The 20,385-nt window shown below is 41.0% G+C and overlaps 1 protein-coding gene across 1 annotated transcript in view; it reads right to left on the reverse strand.

Annotated features, from left to right (window-relative positions):
* The window catches only part of LOC115193019 (uncharacterized), a 33,091-nt gene extending 14,646 nt beyond the window's left edge, over nt 1-18,445 (reverse strand). The window contains exons 1-2 of the mRNA XM_029752017.1: nt 18,258-18,445; nt 5,085-5,614 (exon numbers count right to left, since the gene is read on the reverse strand). Coding sequence (XP_029607877.1) covers nt 5,085-5,614; nt 18,258-18,445 — 718 coding nt within the window. The remainder of the gene's footprint in view (nt 1-5,084; nt 5,615-18,257) is intronic.
* Between the last annotated feature and the right edge of the window lie 1,940 nt (nt 18,446-20,385).

Here is a 20,385-nt window from a genome sequence, read left to right on the forward strand (position 1 = left end):
GGGGTGGTGGTTCTGATATGTACATAACCACCATCCATACAAGGTATTACCAGTGATTCCTGAACTTCCAGGTTCGGCAGAGTAATTTTAGTCTTTTACGTAGTCATTCACAGTAATTTACACATCCTCTTTCCTCCCTCATTTAGATTGGTGCTGAGTGGCTTAGTTAGGTTTAATAATATTTGTTGTGCAGCCATTTGTAGAGCACACCTCAGTCCCTAATTACACTGGGGAAATTAATTATTTTACAAGGCAATTACATAGGTTACTCCCTAACGGGAAAAAACAAAACATGATTTCACTTGTGGAAAATCACATGAAATCCCATGTGATATCATTTGTGCGCATGGAACAAATGTCACATGTGGAAACTTGTGGTTTTGGAACACTTCATGTGACATTTCACATGTAAAAACAGTTTGATACACTACACGTGAAAAAAAAAAATAATGATGATACACAGTGCTTTTAACAGTGTTTTCAATTTACATATTTGACTACATTGTGTATGTTTATTTATACAGTAATTATTATTCAATTAATCTGAGAATTCTCTCATCATTGATTTCATTAATTTATTTCAGCAATTTGAGGGTTTTCTGTATAGTTGTCTAATGTTGGTTGGGCATATTATTCTATTTCAATAACCAGGTTTCCATCCAACCTTTTTCTGCAAGTAAAGTACATGTCGGATAAAACATGTCATGACAGGCCTGATGGAAACAGAAAATGTTTCCGTAAACTTTCAAAATGTTGACAAACAAAATATGCTAGACAAGGTGGGATCTTGTCCCCAAATATGCTAATGAGCCCCAACAGTACATTGCACCAACCTATCAATGATGTACATTATATTCAAAATATTGGTATAATTATTTTTCCATCATACGTACAAGGTATGGAACTGTACCATATGAGTTCATATGTGTACCTTACACTTTTTTGTACCCCAGGGAAAAATACTGTACCCTAACCATACCCTTATTTTTTTTAAGAGTTTAATACATTTTCCAAGCAATAAGTATGAACCTGGTGGCACCAATAGGTTGCAAGTTCAAATCCCCGAAGCATTCGTGTATACTCTATGTCAAGTGTCCTTGAGCACTGCTAGTTTTATGTTGATATAATGTTGTTAGTGACAATTATTTACTTGATTCTGGGCAGCTTGAGAATGTATTCTTGCCAATAAGTCTGTAGCCATATCTCTTTCATGCTCACAGACCTGGTGGTGTAGCAGGACATGAAGCAGAACATTTCAGGTTGCTAGCGAACATAAGGTTTTAAGTTCAAATCCCAGTTAAGGCTGAGTCCCAAGTGTGATCACAGTACAAAATAATACAATGTTTGTTTTACTCTAAATGAAATCAGAATACAGCAGTATAATGTCATTTTATAGAAATAACACGTTGAAGTTGTTGTATGTACTAGTATGTATAAAGGTGTGTGTGTGTGCGCGCGCTTGTCTGTGTGTTGACTCATTTTATTTTATGAATTATAAAGTTACCACCCATGACTATATTTGTTAGTGACAGATATGGCTTTTTGCCATTCATTCATTTCCAGTACTATGGACCTCACCAAGTGAGATCCTAAGTGAATATGTTATCATGAAAAAAATGTTTAACACAATACCAAACGTATTTCATATATAAGGTCTTATTTTGAGGGCCGAGTTTTAATATTTTTGTTTAATAATCTTTATTGAAGTGTTTCACATTTTACAATCATAGTATTTAATATAAATACAATTCAGCTTTCACATCAATACATGGGTTCATTATTACATAAGATGGTTTAAAGTCTTAAAAGTGACCATGGAAGTTTTTTTTAACTTGTTTTTCTTTAGTTTATGCAGGGGTCAGGTATGCGACTTCACCACCATACATTTAATTGGATATGACTATAAATAGTTTTGTTCCAGTTAATATTAAAATGTCTGAAATTGTAAGTGAAGTCGCTGTAGCACAACCTGTGATGAGGTACGTTTTTTTTCTTGATTTCCTACATAGCTTTTCCCACACCTGCAGGTCCGGCAACCAAATAACATTTCTAGCTATGGCACTTGCGACAATTTTACAAAATAAAATGTTTAACTTTATACCCAATTTCACTGCTCCAAGGCCTCCTAAATCTTTACTTTAAAAAAATTAAATCTCTCTTTGTAACCTCCCTATTGGAACCCTATATTAACCAAACACATGCCTTATTGATCCTTAGGATGCAGTCATCAGTGGGGTGGGGTCTCATGTTTCATGAGCTGAAATAAAAGATCCCAGACATGTTCGATATGCACAAAAAGCTTATTTCTTTCAAATTGTGTGCAGGAATTTGTTTACATCCCTGTTTGTGAGCATTTCTCCTTTACCAAGATAATTCATCCACCTGACAGGTGTGGCATATCAAGAAGTTGATTAAACAGCATGATCATTACACAGGTGAACCTTGTGCTCGGGACAATAAAAGGCCACTCTAAAATGCACAATTTTGTCACAAAACACAATGCCACAGGGAGCGTGCAATTGGCATGCTGACTACAGGAATGTCCACCAGAGCGGGATTTCTCTACCATAAGCTGCCTCCTACGTTGTTTTAGAGAATTTGGCACTACGTCCAACCGGCCTCACAACCGCAGACCAAGTGTATGGCGTTGTGTGGGCGAGCGGTTTGCTGATGTCAATGTTGTAAATGGAGTGCCCCATGGTGGCGGTGGGGTTATGGTATGGGTTGGCATAAACTACGGACAATGAACACAATTGTATTTTATTGAGGGAAATTTGAATGCACAGAGATACCATGATGAGATTATGGCTCATTGTTGTGCCATTCATCCGCCCTCCATCAACTCATGTTTCAGCATGATAATGCACGGCCCCATGTCGCAAGGATCTGTACGCAATTCCTGGAAGCTGAAAATATCCCAGTTCTTCCATGGCCTGCATACTCACCAGACATGTCACCCATTGAGCATGTTTGGGATGCTCTACATCAGCGGGTACGACAGCGTGTTCCAGTTCCCGTGAATATCCAACAATTTCGCACAGCCATTGAAGAGGAGTGGGACAACATTTCACATGCCACCATCAACAGCGTGATCAATCTATGTGACAGATGTGACACACTGCATGAGGCAAATGGTGGTTTTCTGATCCATGCCCATACTTTTTTATGGTATCTTTGACCAACAGATGCTTGTCTGTATTCCCAGTCATGTGAAATCAATAGATTAGGCTTAATTTATTTATTTAAATTTACTGATTTCCTTATATGAACTGTAACTGAGGAAAATCTTTGAAATTGTTGCTTGTTGAGTTTATATTTTTATTCAGTATATATTTGTAGCTAGTGTTCTTGTTTGACCATTTCTCAACCTCCTCATGAACTGCAGCTTCTTTTCGATCCCAGTTTCTCTGAGCACAATTCGTTCCACTTATATATATCCGGAGTTATTTCATTTCATCTTTCATTTCTGTATGGATGGGAGGTTTAGAAAGCACCATCCAAACTTCTTCTGTTTTGTTTTTTGTTTAACTTCGCACCACACACTTTCTCATATAATCCAAAATTATAATTTACTAAATCGAATTATTCTTGCGAATGAATAAAGACTTAAGCAGAGACAACTACACAACAACTATTATAAAACAGATACACCTTTTATCATCTAAATCCTCCCACATATGTCATGTTTGACCAGTTGTTTTCAGCAACTGATATTTTTTAATTCGGCTTGTCATATTGTCAGGTTTGCTAGTAACAAACTTTTTAGCTAGCTTCTATTGTAGTGTTTGATATGCAATGTGATCTCCTCGTAATCAAAGGTCAGTGTTGACAAGTGTCCTGACGAGAAGGCAAACTTTTCTAGCTATGCAAAGCAAAATTGGGCATTATTAGCTCATTGTTATGGATGTGTCAAAATGAATGCCAATAGAATACAGCTACTTTGCTGTTAGTCTGTCTTGACTGTGTTAGCCGTAGCTAATTGGTTAGCTAGCAGCAAGTAAGGGATAGAAATGTTGCCAACGAACATGGCAACAGAACATAAAGAACAAATTACTTCCCATGAATATTGAACTAATCAAATTAACTGGGTCGCATCTCTTGCAACGAAATGTTAACAAATGTTTTATTTCTACTGGTAAATGTATGATTATTGTTTTCTTTGGTATAAGTGGGATAAACAGCTTAAACAAATGCAATGGAATAATCTTTGCTGTTATTTTGGCTGCAGAGGTCGTGACTGCGTAGCCGTAGCTAGTTGGCTAGCTAGCAGCAAGCAAGGGATAAGAACATTGCAAGGGATAAGAACATTGCCAGTGAGCATGGCAATGGAACATAAAGAAGGAATGACTGGATCACGTCCATAAATATCGAACTAATCAAACTAACGACTAGGTCGCGTCTCTAGCAACCAAAAGATCAGAAAGTATGACTTTGCTGATAAAAATGAAAATGTCAACAAAAAAAAGTGTTTCTACCGTTAAATATGTGCTTTCATTTTGTTTTCTTTGGCAACTGTGGTATAAGTGGGATAAACGCCTCCATTATGTACATTACCTTGGAAAAAGGAACTCTGCCAAGGGACTTGGCTCCGCCTCATCCCGCTGCGTCGTCCATTATTTCCAAGGTAATGTATCCCTTACTTAATCTACCTTTTAATAAAACATGTTGTCCTTTTTTAGATTCAAATGTATTCCTTTCTGTTTATCTTGTTCATGAGACACAGACAAGTTGTTTTGCATCAAATCTTATAGCTTTTTTGTTTGTTTTAGTTTTAATATAATCTTTCAATAATTCATAACTTGACAATATTTTAGAAATACATATTTAATAATAGAAGGCACACATTCCAAACATAAATACTCACATTTGTTGGTCAATTGAGATAATCACTTGAACATTTCATATATTTTAGAAAATTAGATGGCAGACCAAGACTAATTAGAAAAGACCTGTAAAATTTCCCTTGATAAAATGTTGTTTGTATACAGTTGTTAGCTACCTTTCTATTTAATGAGACTCATATATTTTCTTTGTCATTTTTGTGGGCCCCTCTTCCTGAAGGGAAGAGACAGGATATTTCTTACCACTTTTTGATGGACGGGTGACTTCGATGAAGCTGGGAGTGTCTGGTAAGGTTTGGTGGGTCGTCATCTTGAGCCTCCATTTGAGTGGACCAGTCTGCTGCAGGACCTGTGTAATTAGGGATGGAAGTATCTTGGGATGGCTCTTCACTGGCGGACTCAAAGCTGTCATCGTTCTCCTCGTCACTCTTGCTCTCTGGTGTGCTGTCAGATTGACTGCTAGACTGCCTGTAGGAATGGCTTTTGCTCTCGGGTTTGTGTTGTTTCTCCTCTTCACCTCTCTCTGCTTCAGTTCCTCCTCTTCCTCACATCTCGACTGCTCCACTTGTTTGGGGAAGTGCTGTGGAATCTGGGGTTCTTCAGGCTCATCTGTTGGCGGTGTTGGTTGTTGCGCTTCAGGTTCTGCTCCCTTTCCACTGTTCTTTGTTCTGTTGCTGTAGGCTTGTGGACAGTTGAAGTAGATGTGCCCGTCACTATTGCAGAGTGTGCACTTGCTTTCACTCGTGCACTCTCTGGACTGTTGGCCAAACGCACTGCACCTCCAATGCTTTGTCACAGTCAGAAACCCTTCCTGTCCAGGACTTGACCATTATGGTCTTCACGTCCGTATTAAATGGGGACTTCACTTCCCAGTCACTCCATTTTTGCTCATGTGTATTTGCATTGTGGCGTTCAAGAAACTAGCGTAGGGGGTTGGCTGAGAAAAAGCATATTTCATATTCTCACCGATTTGGGAGGGCTATGTAGGAATAGACGTCTTCAGCAGTGATCCACTGGGATTCGATCAGTAGGTTTTTAACCACATGCTCTCTACTAGGCACCTCTCCTTCCCTAACAAAGCGCAGCCTAAACCAAAAGCACATCCATCATTATCATATTTCCCAGCATGCTCTATTGCAGGCTGATTTTTTTTTTTTTTTTTTAAATGTTTGTTTCAATATCTATGTTTGTGCATGTACATTGATTGATTCATTAATCTTGTGGTACGCAAATATACATTTCATACATTTTCTAAACTAATCCAATATGTTGCTTGGATTTATTACACCCATTACTGACTGCAATGGTTGTTCCAGTTTAAAAGATTTAGGTCAGGGATGATGAACTAACTGCCTGCAGCCCCCTTATTAACAGTGGTGTGAAGTTCTTAAATGAAAATGCAGTCTCTTCCAAAAGCCATTGAAGAGGGGGCCAACATTCCACAAGCCACAATCAACAGCCTGATCAACTCTTTGCGAAGGAGACGTGTCGTGCTAGCGCATAAGTTGTAGCGCGTTACTATGTTTAATGGAAAAAGGGTTGGAAATAGGTGTCCTCATAATGACCATCTAAATAGACTACCTACAACTGGTAAGAAGTTGTCAAAATGTGCATTTTATGCTGCTCTGTCTCTTCTCACTCATGAGACTCAGTTGCCTGCTGCTGCTCTCAGTCTAAACACACACCTCCGGCCCTCCCCCTCTTTATCAAAATGTGGAATAAGTCCCCTTACAAAAAAAGATTGCAGTAAAAGAAACTGCAGTAAAAGTGCAGTGACTGCAGTCAACTGTGGTATTTTGGATGCAGTAATTGCAGAATAACTGCAGGGTACTGCAGTTTAACTGCAGTTTGACTGCAGTTTTACTGCACTCTGACTGCAATCTCAATTTTAAATTTGTATACATTTTTACGTAAGGGTCAAGGCATATGAATACTTTCTGAAGGCCCTGTATTTCACTTAAAACATATTTTTTTTGTATTAATATAACTAGGAATAAAATTACAGATAGTACAGTAGCACCAGATTGTGATGAGTCAAAAAAGTTGTAGTAAGCAGTGTTGTAGTACTGGTCTCGTGTCCGGTCTCGAGAACACATATTGAGTGTCTTAGTGTTGTCTTGGTGTGGGATACTGGTCTTGATTTGGTCTGAAAGGACAGCAACATTAATACCAGCACACTCATGTAGGAGAGTTCATTTTTTGTAAAACACAAACGGCCATTGGTGTAGTGGAGTGTATTCGCATTTATTAACCGTATATCCTATATCCACATTTTTTTCACTGGGCATTGCCTATACTCACTTCTTAATCCCTATCGACGCGTATCAAAGTAGTGCAGTGGAGGTATATGATTTATCAATTAAGTAGTAAAATCGAGAAGTCATGCGCTAAGGAGCCTACACAGTCGCAAAGCACGTGAAATATATTCACATGCCTCCACACACAGCCTAGTTTCAGCGGAATATCATCTGCAGGCAGCAAGAGTGTGCAGCTCTCAATTGGTTTTGGCATGAAGCAGCTCACAGAAGAATGACATTGGTATCTGGTAGGGTAGGAAAGATGTTTCATCTTAAAATATCTACCAGTAAATGCTAACTAAGGCAATAAGGGGGATGCAAACAAGGTATTGAAAACATTTAGTCCAAAGTGTTGGTTAGTAGGCTATTTGTGATGTGCAATTGTCATCATATTCTGTTTGCATCAGGGACGTAGACATGGATTGGCCTGTGTAGACACAGACCCACCCATTGGGGAGCCAGGCCCTGACAGGCCCACCCAAACAGATTGATGTTGTTTAAGCATTGTTGTGGACTTAGACCATCAAATTTCTCTATTGTTTCCAACTAAAAAGTGTCCTTTTGGAGAGTGAAAATCAGAAAAATCTATAGGAAAACTCATAAAAAACCATAGTGGTGCCTTTCTCCAGGCACCGCTACACAACTGCATAGGGCCAATGGAAAGACAGCAGTCACACACAGCATGATGTTAAAGGATAAGCAGTCCATAAACTCAGACATAAGTCAGTAGGTTCCAGTCATAACAATACACAACCATTAAGCATTTCCCAATCAAACTATTACTTCCCATTGCAAAAACCATTTCACGTTTAGCATACAAAGTAACCGGTAATCTAAAGTTTAAAGTGGAACTGACAGTGTTTTAACTACTTTGCAGGTATGAAACAAACAATCATAATATCAGTAAAAAATATCAAATTCCCAATTTATGCTACAAAACCAACTTTATAAGAGGTTTACTTTGTTGTTTGTTATTGCCTGTATTGCATGTAATTTTGGCATTAATACATTTCACATATCAGTTGGCAAACAATACAAAAGAAAATGTAATTGAGTTAATGAAGACGCATACAAACTTGGTCTCTTTTTTGCTTTCTTGAGTAAGACGGCTCCAAAATGCAGGTGTTTCAGCCTAGCTCAGTGCTTTCTGTGGTGGTGGGGCAGCCAGCGGAAAATAGGGATTGGTAATGTTCTCTAGTTGCTCCATGATTGGCTCAGTGTTCTGTCACTCATAGGGACACTACTCACTGAAGTCTGAGATTTCCCAATTCCGAGTTTTCAGTTGTTTTGAGTGAGGCAGAAGTCATGCTGGATTGGCAGCATGGCCATTGTTGAATGTTTATGCCTTTAAGCTTTAAAGCTCACAGCAAAATGTATGGGTAGAGCTAAAAAATTCAAGCACTTTGGGTGCATTAGAAGTCAGTGCCTAACTGCAAGCATTGCAAAGCAATCACTAGTCTGCTATTCAGTGGAGTGGGTGTGTGGTCCAAGTATGGGTTTAAGGGTATATTTTCCAAGCTTAAAAGGATAAATGTTCAACAATGGCCATGCGGTCAATCCAGCATGACTTCTGCTGTGCTCAAAACAACTGGAAACTCGGAACTGGGAAATCAGACTTCAGTGAGTTCAAGACAACTGGGAACTCTGAAACAAATACGTTTTGAACGCTCATCTAACTCGGAATTGCAAGTCGGGAACTCGGGCCTCTTTCTACCGCTCCGACCTGAAGGTCACTGACATCATGATTCGACCTTGTTTTTTTTCAGAGTTTCCAGTTGTCTTGAAATTACCATAAATCCAGAGAATGCCAGACTTTGATGACAAAATTTGCCTCACAAAGGACCGCCTTCCTGTTCAAGTGAGCACAGCACAACAAGGTGAGTACAAAAATGTATTGCATGCTCCTGCATAGATTATGTAATATGCCAAGGAGATATGTATACTGTAGCTAAGAAAGTAGTACTAAGTGTATGTTGGGCTACTAACAGCTTACTACACATGTGCCTCGCCCTAATAATTTGGTCCCTTTCCCCCCTCATAACTTAACCTACTGTTCTGACTTGGTGGTGCACATGTAGCCTATAGCCTGTTTTAGAGAAATGTAATGATCAAATATTGTAAGAGCTTTCATTGTCTGCTTATATGCCCCCTTTATTTATCCTACGGTTCTGACTTAGTGTCCAGGAAGAATACTGTAAGAACGGACCATGTTCTGAATTCTGTCGCTGTACATATCGAAAGTGCAGAAAAGTTATATTGACTATGTCCATCCTAGCTCGCTCATTAATGTCTTAATTGAAATTACAGATTGCCTCTTATCTGCTCGTCATCTCCTTATGCCATAGTTTTTACACTTCAAATGTCAGTAGAAACCACATTTGTATAAGCAAGTCAGCCATATTTTTTTAAAGGCAGTAAATGAGGCTGAATGGATGCTGCCAGACAAGGTTCCGCTGATAGCCAGGTGTAGCAGTGGGAAGGATTCACTCCATGGTGGTGAAAAGAAAGCTCTGCTGTTGTGATAGCTTTATGTATGCCCTAACAGTTTGTGGGCACCGTTTGTCACCATTATGGTGCAATTAAATGTATTGTTTAGTGTTGTGTTGTGGCTTTGCTGGCATGGATCAAACATTTTGGGGGGAGTTTGCCCCACCAAGATTTACATGCTAAAATCGCCACTGACAAGGAGGCTACAATTCCCCATTGTTTATCAGTGCAATTTTGACAGCCATCTAGCTGAAAAAGTTTGAGAGTTTATCAAATGTTCCTTCGATAGATTTTAGCTCATCCTGCTCTGGCTAGCATTAGTTGTTGATCTTGTTGTTATTGATGTGCAAAATTAAGGGAGAGATTCTACCTTTTCATGGTTTTTACCGTGGTGTTTACATATTTGCAGAAATCCATTCGGGTGTATTTTGTGTCTTTTGGCAAATGCCTTCTAATGATATAAAGTTGAGTTGTTGCAACTGCCTGTAAACACACCGTCCAGTTCAAAGTGAATGATGGCAGGCCCCTGTGGCAAATGGCTTGTTTGTGTAAAGGCCTACTCTATCTCTGATTGGCTGTAATGTAGCTCACTGGTCTGTGTAGACTTTGGTCCTGGACTAGACAGGATGTTTTTATTTGGTTTTATTTACTGCAGTGTCTATTAGTTGTCCAAACGCACGGCCGCTTTCCCACCTTATATTGCTATAGAATTTTCACAAATGCCTTAGTATACATAACGCCCAAACATTCTAAGATTTTATGACAACGGGAAAATGACCATATTTAAGTAGTCGCTTGTCCGATTTGTGTCATATTCTTCCTGGGGGTGGATATGAACAGATTTGAACTATTTCATGTTGTTAAAATGCTGTCAGTTCCACTTTAAATGCAACATTTCACACTCATAAGTTATTTTCAAAGAGATGGCTAACAACAGTAAGCGCCCTGCAATAAAAAACACAGTTCCACTCACCAGATGATGATCATTTGAAAATTAACTTCTTGTTTAAAGTTATTCTTGAAAAAGTTGAAGCAAACAAATTAGCAACAACATCCTCTTTGATAACGCCTACTGCAGCAGCTGACAAAATAGCCGACAACAAAAGATAGCTAGCTAGACCGTGAGAAAACTACTGCTCGCTATTGTGCAGTGACCTGTCAGCCTTCAAGCAGGCAGAAGTTTCCATAGGTTTTTGTGAAAACGGTCCCACCCATTAAGTCAAAATATGATTGGTTGATTCCATTGTCACTCCAAAATGTTACCCTTATACAGTAGAATGCCTTTATCTAGCTTTTGATGGCCTAGACAATGGCTGACAAAGCTAGCTAGATGTATCTCTACATACACCAGCAAAGAGAGATCCTGATTGAATCTTTTTTCTCTTCAGTGTTAGTCTTTTCATTTCCATCAACAACTGAAGAGATTAAATCAGATCATCATTGAAAATAATAATAATAAGAAGAATTATTATTATTGTATAAATTCTTAGCCCTTCTCTGAAGGCGTAGAAGGCCCATTGTTCCCCATTGTGTTTGGGTTAGTGATAATTTGTAGAGTGGCTCTATTTTCCCTCAGCATGCATTTTTATCACTATTCTGAATGTCTAAGGAATCCATATGTTGTTCTGAAATATGAATACAGAAATACTGGACATTTTGAACTCATTATGGTGGTGATTTGACAAAATTACAATCATGGTCTTGAATTGGACTCACATTTTTCTGGTCTCGGTCTTGACTCGGTTTCTCCTCCCCTCCAGTCTTGGTCTTGACTCAGACCCATTGTCCCCCTCCTGGTCTCGGTCTTGACTCAGTTTCTCCCCCTCCAGTTTTGGTCTTGACTCAGACTCGATTTTCTCCGGTCTTGGTCTTGAATCGGTCTCACTTGAGTCGGTCTCACACAACACTGGCAAAAATGGTCAATGCAATTAGTCTGGGCAGCTATTTGGCTAACTATTAAACTAACTATATAGCAGTCTTATGGTTTGGGGGTAGGAGCTGTTCAGGGTCCTGCTGCATTGGTACCGCTTGCTGTGTGGTAGCAGAGAGAGAGAGAGGATCTTGAGAACAGGAACTTGAGAACAGGAACTTGAGAACAGGAAGAAATGAAATAATGCACATAGAACAGATCAATGGCAGACGGAAGAGAGGATGATGTGGCTTCTCCTCCAGATGCTGTTATTTTATCTAAAACATCAGGTGTATGCCGACCCCAGCGCAATTGTGTGTTTTATCTCCAGTACATTGCCACGATTGTCAGTTATGTAGCTGCTCTACTGCTCATCTCAGTGCGTCCTTGCTGGGATGACACAATCAATCTACTGTCGGGGAATGCCAACATCCCAGACAAACACATTGGTTCACCTTTCCATGGGAGAGGACAGTACACAGCATACCATAATGTTCTGAATAACGGCCAAGTCTACCTCGCTCCCTATTCGAATGAATCGCTTGAAAGTAACAAGCACAATCCAAAATCTGTCGGAAACTGCTAATCTACATGTTCACCACCCTGCCGCTCTTCAGGGATGTGCAACTCAACTCTGGGCCTAACATCACCGAGCCAGCGATTCTCACCGGATTGGAAAGCAGTGGATGGCCTCATCCTGTAATTGTCACCGCCGCGGAAGTGGGTGAGTGCTATGGTCCAATGATTTCTCTCGAGTCACCTGGCTCTAAGATTAAATTTGACTCTCCAAACATATCCAAGTCACTATAGGCGATCCGCTTCTGGCACGCAAGCTGTTTAAATTAGTTCCCCACATCCAGTGTAAGCGGAAGGGATAGTTAATTGCACTACTGAACTGCCCCTAATCAAAACGAAACAAAATGGCCTAAACCCAGCCATCAGAAAACATATACAATTTTACTTTTTTGAATGTCCAATCACTCTTGAGTCATCTGGGACCCTCGAGCTAAACCCAAGGGACTACTAGGGGGCAGGGGCACTCGAACATTTGCAGTGTCATTCCAAAAAGTGATCCAACTCAACATCTTCTCACAGACTCCCATCTTGACTTCCGCTGCCTTTCAGAGACATGGCTCCATAAAAACTATCCATCTGCTGCTTTGATTGAAGAAAAAAAACTATAACAAAATGTACCTGGCTACAATGTTTTCAGGAGAGACAGAATTGAAAGAAGAGGAGAGGGTCCAATGAATTACATTAAAGAACATATCCGGTGTAAACAAATTGAGTGGTCATGTGATAATGAACTAGAATGTATTGGCCTGAACGTTACACTGTCTCCCAAGATGTATTTTACCGGTATTGGAATGTGTAGACCACTTTCCACCAAAAGTGTGTTTTTTGATCAGTTTAATAACATGCTTATGGAATGTGATTTTGGGAAAGAGGTCATCTTAATGGGATACTTTAACATTAATTATGAAGACAAGTCTTACAGGAAAACCCTCAAACGGATCACTTAACACCTTTGACCTTACACAGCTAGTTAATTGGGTGACTTGTTGTCCTAAAACACAAACTGATCTTTTGTTCAGTAATAAACCAGAGAGAGTGACTAAATCATTCAATATGGTTACTAGGCTTTCTGATCATAATCTGACACTTATAGCCAGAAAGCTTTCCAAGAACAGGTTTAACCTCTCTACCGTTACAAAGCCTGATCAGCTCAGAATACCTAAGAGAATTCAATTATTTTGAAAACACAATTAAGGGAATTAACTGGAAAGATCTCTGTCCTATACAGATGTGGAAGCTGATAGTCAGGTTTTTCTATCCACAATCCAGACTACAGTAAATGTTTTCCTAAATCAAATCCAAACTTGGCCAAAAGAGCACTCTTCCATGGCTAAATGGAGAAATCTGGAAACTGATTAAAGAACAAGATCATGCTCTAAAAACAGCCCTAAAGTCCAAATTAGAGCATGACAGACATAAGTTTACCATGTTGAGAAATAAGGTGATGAAAGAAATTAGACAGGCCAAGGCAAACTTTTTATTAACAGAATTGGTGAAGCAAAGGGCAATTCTAAATTGATCTGGGAGAGACCATAGTAACACTGCAAAAAGACTAGACATCAATGTGAATGACAGTCTAACACAGGATGCAGTCGAAATAGCAACAGCCTTCAATTCCTACTTTGTTGACTCTGTCAAGGTACTGACACAAAACCCCTCCACTGGTTTATTGGGCTCAGCGCTAGTGAATAACACTCAACTTGTCTTCATCATACAGGAGGTTTCTGAGTGAGAGGTGAACAAGGTGATTAGCTCACTAAAGAACTATAAAGCCAAAGATGTGTTTGGGCTGGACTCTACCTTTCTTAAAAACTACAAAGAGTCACTCATTGGCCCCATTTACTAAGGTCACCAACACATATATTGGTCAGGTGGTGTTTCCAAGGGTGTGGAAGTCATGGCCCTGCTGACGTGAGTAACTACAGGCCCACTACCTGTGTTGTCGAAGGTTGCTGAAAAGTGTGGGGCAAAGCAACTAATTGCTCACCTCAACAACCTTCCCTGTAGCTCAGTTGGTAGAGCATGGTGTTTGCAACACCAGGGTTGTGGGTTCGATTCCCACGGGGGGCCAGCACAGGAAAAAAAATTAAAATTGTATGAAATTCTATGAAATGTATGCATTCACTACTGTAAGTCGCTCTGGATAAGAGCGTCTGCTAAATGACGTAAATGTAAATGTAAACAACATTCCCTTCACATTACACTCCATTCAGTTTGGCTTCAGAGCAAAACACTCCACATAAATTGCCAACTGCTGTCTTCTGGTAAATGGACAAATGGGGCATTGTTGGGGCTGTATTTCTAGACCCAATGAAAGCTTTTGATACTGTTAACCATGAGTTTCTCATCACAAAACTGTCCAAGCTCAACTTTTCCCCCGATACATTGAGATAGATGAAATCAACTAAATTCAACCGAGCTAATTTCCGATTCATTTGACTACAGAGGTAGCAAAACTGTACTTCAAATCTATGATACTCCCCCACTTAACATACTGATTTACTAGTTGGGCCCAAGCTTGGCGTACAACATTAAAACCCATTCAGTCTGTATACAAAAAGGCTCTCAAAGTGCTTGATAGAAAGCCCAATAGCCATCATCACTGTTACATCCTCAGAAAGCATGAACTCCTGAATTGGAGAAATCTTGTGCAGTGTAGTCAAGATCCTAAATGGCCTGGCTCCTCTTCCACTTAGTACTTTTGTTAAACAGAAAACCCAAACCCATGGCAGCAGATACATAAGATCTGCCATGAGAGGTGACTGTATAGTTCCCTTAAGGAAAAGCACCTTTAGTCAATCTCCTTTCTCTGTGAGAGCTTCCCATGTCTGGAACACACTGCCATCAGACACACACAACTGCACCACTTATCGCACCTTCACAAAAAACATGAAGACATGGCTAAAGGCCAATCAGACCTGTGAACATACTCCCTAGATGTGTATTGCTGCTTTCCATGTCTGTAGCTTGTGAGGTGTGGAAAGACTTTGTTGCTTTAATGTATTTTGTTTTGTTGCTTTTTGTGCTATTTCTCTGTCTGCATGCTGCGTGTTGCTTGTCCTATGTTGCTGTGCATGTGCTCTTTGCTCATTGATTGTTATTGTCATTGTTTTTAAAAACCAGTATACACTATCAGTCAAAAGTTTTAGAACATCAAATCTTTTCTTTTCTATTTTCTACATTTTAGAATAATAGTGAAGACATCAAAACTATGAAATTACACATATGGAATCATGTAGTAACCAAAAAAGTTTTAAACAAATCAAAATATGTTTTATATTTGCGATTCTTCAAATAGCCACCCTTTGCCTTGGTGACAGATTTGCACACTCTTGGCATTCTCTCAACCAGCTTCATGAGGTAGTCACCTGGAATACATTAACTTCTGAAAGTTAATTTGTGGAATTTCGTTCCTTCTAATGGGTTTGAGCCAATCAGTTGGTATACAGAAGATAGCCCTATTTGGTAAAAGACCAAGTCCATATTATGGCAAGAACAGCTCAAATAAGCAAAGAGACTTGACAGTCCATCATTACTTTAAGACATGAAGGTCAGTCAATATGGAAAATTTCAAGAACTTTGAAAGTTTCTTCAAGTGCAGTCGCAAAAACCATCAAGTGATATGAGGAAACTGGCTCTCATGAGGACCGCTACAGGAATGGAAGACACAGAGTTCATAAGAGTTACCAGCCTCAGAAATTGCAGCCCAAATAAATGCTTCACAGAGTTCAAGTAAGACACATCTCAACATCAACTGTTCAGAGGATACTCTGTGCATCAGCCCTTCATGGTCGAACTGCTGCAAAGAAACCACACCAACAAGAAGAAGAGACTAGCTTGGGCCAAGAAAAATGAGCAATGGACATTAGAACAGTGGAAATGTGTAATTTGGTCTGGAGTCCAAATTTGAGATTTCTGGTTCCAACCGCTGTGTCTTTTTGAGACGTGGTGTGGGTGAACGGATGATCTCCACATGTGTATTTCCCACTGTAAAAGCATGGAGGTTGTGTTATTGTGTGGGGGTGCTTTGCTGGTTACACTGTCTGTGACTTATTTACATTTACATTTTAGTCATTTAGCAGACGCTCTTATCCAGAGCGACTTACAGTAGTGAATGCATACATTTCATACAATTTCATACATTTTTTTTTTTTCTGTGCTGGCCCCCCGTGGGAATCGAACCCACAGAGAGAATTGGGAGCTACTGACTTTATCAACCGTTCTCAATTGACACAAGACCATACATGAGTCTTTCACAAGACACTGTCACAGGTCAATCACCTGTAATATACAATAACATGAAACAATAAATTAGTTAAACTGGAATGAACCTCGCACTCATGGTTGCACAAAAATATTAGAATTAGCCGCCGCCACTACATTTTCCTTATCGGTAAAAGAAGAAAGATTACTTTCAGAATTCTGTAAAACTCAGAGAAAATGAGGGAAGCATCCTTGAGAAGTAGTTTCTCTTCGCAGGGAATACACCATTAGACCAACTCATTAGAGCAGTCATTGCTAAATACTTTAACCTCTAAATAGACAGTCTGAATCCCCTTATTGCTGGGAGCTGCATGAATATGACATGAATAGATGTCTAATTATGGGTTTTTGTGGGGCCTTCTAAAAGATGTCCTAAATTACTAATGTGATCAGGATGATGTCACATACTGGCTTTGGGATTCTCTGACTAACGTTGATTATTTTCAAGTAAGATGTGATCTAGCCAACCTGTTGGAGCAGAGGCAATAATACCAAACGCTTCATGTAAAGTGTGTGATGTGGTCTCATGGTGTGTAGGTATGTATAGGTGTTTGCAGAGAGCTGATATAATGCGTGTCTGCCTGGCTGTGTGAAGTGCCTTCATGGTGCATCGTGTATGTGTGTGTGTGTGTATGACTTGATTTTTTTAAAGTGCATTCTTGAAGTGGTGTGTAAAATCTAATAATTTTACTTGTCACATGCTTCGTAAACAAGAGGTGTAGTCTAAGAGTGAATGTGCCGCACGACACTCAGTCAGACAAATGCACATTACACACACCGCACGCATGCAGTCTCATCTTCTGACAAACATACACACACCCACATGCACACACACAGTCTGGAGACAGCAGAGAGAATAGTGTGGGCTAGCTCAAGGACAGAGAGAGGTTGTCGGTCCGAATGACCTCTTTAGACTCAGTTTATTTTGTTGATGTTTTAATGGATGGAACTCAGCAGTGATGTTGATCTGTTTATCTCCCACATACACGTTGTCTTGCACTGAGGTGTGTGTCTCTCTCTCACTCCTGCTCTCTCTGCTCTCTCTCGCTCTCTCTATCTGTCTGAATGTGTGTTTGAAATATGTTGTTTTCATTTGTGAGGAAATTCAGGGAATTGTTTAAATAGTAAAGGGTCTATTATCCCCCCACCTTTGACCCTGTTCCTCCTTGTTAGCCAAATAGCCAACTTTGCCTGAGCAAACAGAAAATTCAACAACACACATTTGGCCTTTTCCTTATTCGAATACCTGTACCCCATTATAAACATCCCGACAGTAAACTCCACCCCCAACCTCTCATACAGACATTCCAAAAGAGACATTAATGGCATTAACCTGGCACACACAGAAAACACATGATGCACAGTTTCACTCATGACACAGAAAGGACACCCCTGTCCAACTCCTGGGTCGACCTGTGCCAACCAGCTATTGGTGGCCAGGGCTCCATGTAGAACCCTCCACTGGAGGTCCCTTGACCTCTTTAGCACTGGAAGTTTGTAGAGCCCCCTCCATCTAAAACCCACCATACTCTCCACCCCACATGCCCCCTGCCACTGATGTGCCTTCACTCCTGTTATGTTCCTAATGTTCCTCACTTTAATGCAGAGGTTGTAGAGGGCTTTACCTCCCACCCCCTCAAACTCCCCCAGGCTCGGAGTGTTAAACTCAAACAAGTCCTCCATACCCCGTTGCCAGTCCCCAGTCTCTGCCATCACCTGCAGTGGTGGAAACATTGGTGGCCCCTCCAACCTTTGGCCGCTCTAACACCCCCCTAACCAGCTCAGACAGTGCTTCCTGGACCCCCCCCCCCCCAGGAATTTCTCCAGCAGCCTAAGATATGTTAGTCCTGTTAGTTGTGGCAGAACTTTAGAGGTTTTCCACACCTCCTCCGCAGCAGCCGCAGGTCACCCAGCCTTAGTAAACCCGCTGCCATCAGTCGCTTCTGCAGGCTGGTCGATTGAACCGATCTCAAATGGACGGCTGGATTGTGGAAGATAGGCTCCTCCCACAGCCCAGGCTGCACACCCCCTTCTTGTGTGGGCCTTAGCAGCCACCAGGCCCTCAGCACCATAGAGTAAAAATCAGAGAGACCTGCTGTACTCAACCTCTCCAGCCTCATGAGGAACAGCTGCCGGTTCAACCCTAATCAACCAGCTCTCCTCAGCAGCGTGCATGCTGGTTCCCTCCAGCCGACATCAGTATGGTACAGCTACAGTCGGGGGGGTTGTTGAGTGCAGCCAGTTTATGCCACAAGGAAGCCCCCTGCCTCTATATGACACTTGGGATCAGAGCCACCTCCTCCTGGCCAGTCTTGACACCACTGCCTGTGACAGCCCCTCCCAGTTCTTCCTGACCCACCTCTCCCAGCCCAGGTACACTCCCAAAATGTTCAGCACTTCGCAACCCAACTGCAAATCCCTTGGAAGCAGAGGGGCCCTATCCCTCCATGCCCCCCTATCCCTCCATGCCCCAGTTCACCTTAGCTGATGAAGCTCCCTCGTACACCTTCAGACTAGTCTCTAGTGCCTGCATATCCTGCCTATCCCTAACCATCACAGAAATGTAATCTGCATACGCCGACACGGCTATGTCTGTCAACACACTCATGCCTGTCCAGCACACTCCCTGCAGTCTCCTGCGTAGGAGGCCCAACAAAGGCTCAATGGCTAGTATATATAACTGCCCCGATAGAGGGTATCCTTGTCTAGTGCCCCCCTCACTCAGACTGGCCTACTGAGCCCCCCTCCCACCTTGACCATACATGACACCCCAGCATACATCTTCACACAAGCCAAAAACCTTTCCCCAAAACCAAACACAGACATCACATTGAACAGAAACTCATGGTACACTCTATCAAAAACCTTCTCTTGGTCTAAAGAGACCAGTCCAAAGTTAATATTAGAAGCTCTCAACAAGTCCAACGTGTCCCTTATTAAGAACATGTTGTCCATGATTAAGCATCCCAGTGTACACTATGTCTGGTCCTTGTGTACTATAGAGTCCAGATGGGACTTCAGTCTGTTAGCGAGGACTTTGGTAAATATCTTGTAGTCCGCACAGAGCAATGCAACAGGCCAGTTCTTAAGTTCAAACAAGTCCCCTTTTTTGGGCAGGAGAGTCAGAGCCGCCAAAGGCAGCTCATCGGCAACTCTCCTACCCCGACGAACTCATGCAACACGCAAAAGAAGTCCAGTCCAATTATTCCGCAGAATTTTTTATAAAACTCCACTGGGAATCCCTAGACCCCTGGTGCACGGCTGAGGGACATCTGGGTTATGGCCTCTGCCAGTTCATGGGACAACGGGGGATTGTCCATTTCATCCCTCTGTGCCAGAGAGAGCTTAGGGAGTTCTGCAAACAAAATCTGAGCACAAATAGGATCACACAGTTCTGCCCTGTACAACTCAGTAAAAAACACAGTCCACTTCCGCATCTCCCCCACCACAGAGGTCACCCGCCCATCCCGACAGCCGCAGACAATGCCTACCCTTGGCTTCACTGCTCTGTCTTTCCATACCAAAGAAGGAGGAGCTGGGAGCATCCATCTCCTTGAGCATGTAGAACCTAGCTCTTACAATTGCTCCTTTCGCTTTAATCTGGAAAACGGTCCAGGTCCCTACGTAATTCAGCTAAATTAGCATGGAGGCCTACATTGCCTTGGCCCAGCAGCTCTATCTCCACTTCACTGATAGTACAAATAAACTGAAATACAATTCAATATTATTGGTCACATACACGTGTTTAGCAGATGTTATTGCGGGTGTAGCAAAATGCTTGTGTTTCTAACTTTGGCAGCGCAGTAATATCTAACAAGTGATATCTAACAATTTCACAACATATACCTAATACACACAAATCTAAGTAAAGGAATGGAATTAAGAATATATAAATATATGGATGAGCAATGTCAGAGAGGCATATACTAAGATATAGTATAGAATACAGTATATACATATGAGATGAGTAATGCCAGATATGTAAACATTATTAAAGTGACTAGTGTTACAT

Source organism: Salmo trutta, chromosome 4 (assembly GCF_901001165.1).
Source record: "Salmo trutta chromosome 4, fSalTru1.1, whole genome shotgun sequence".
Lineage (NCBI taxonomy): Eukaryota > Metazoa > Chordata > Actinopteri > Salmoniformes > Salmonidae > Salmo > Salmo trutta.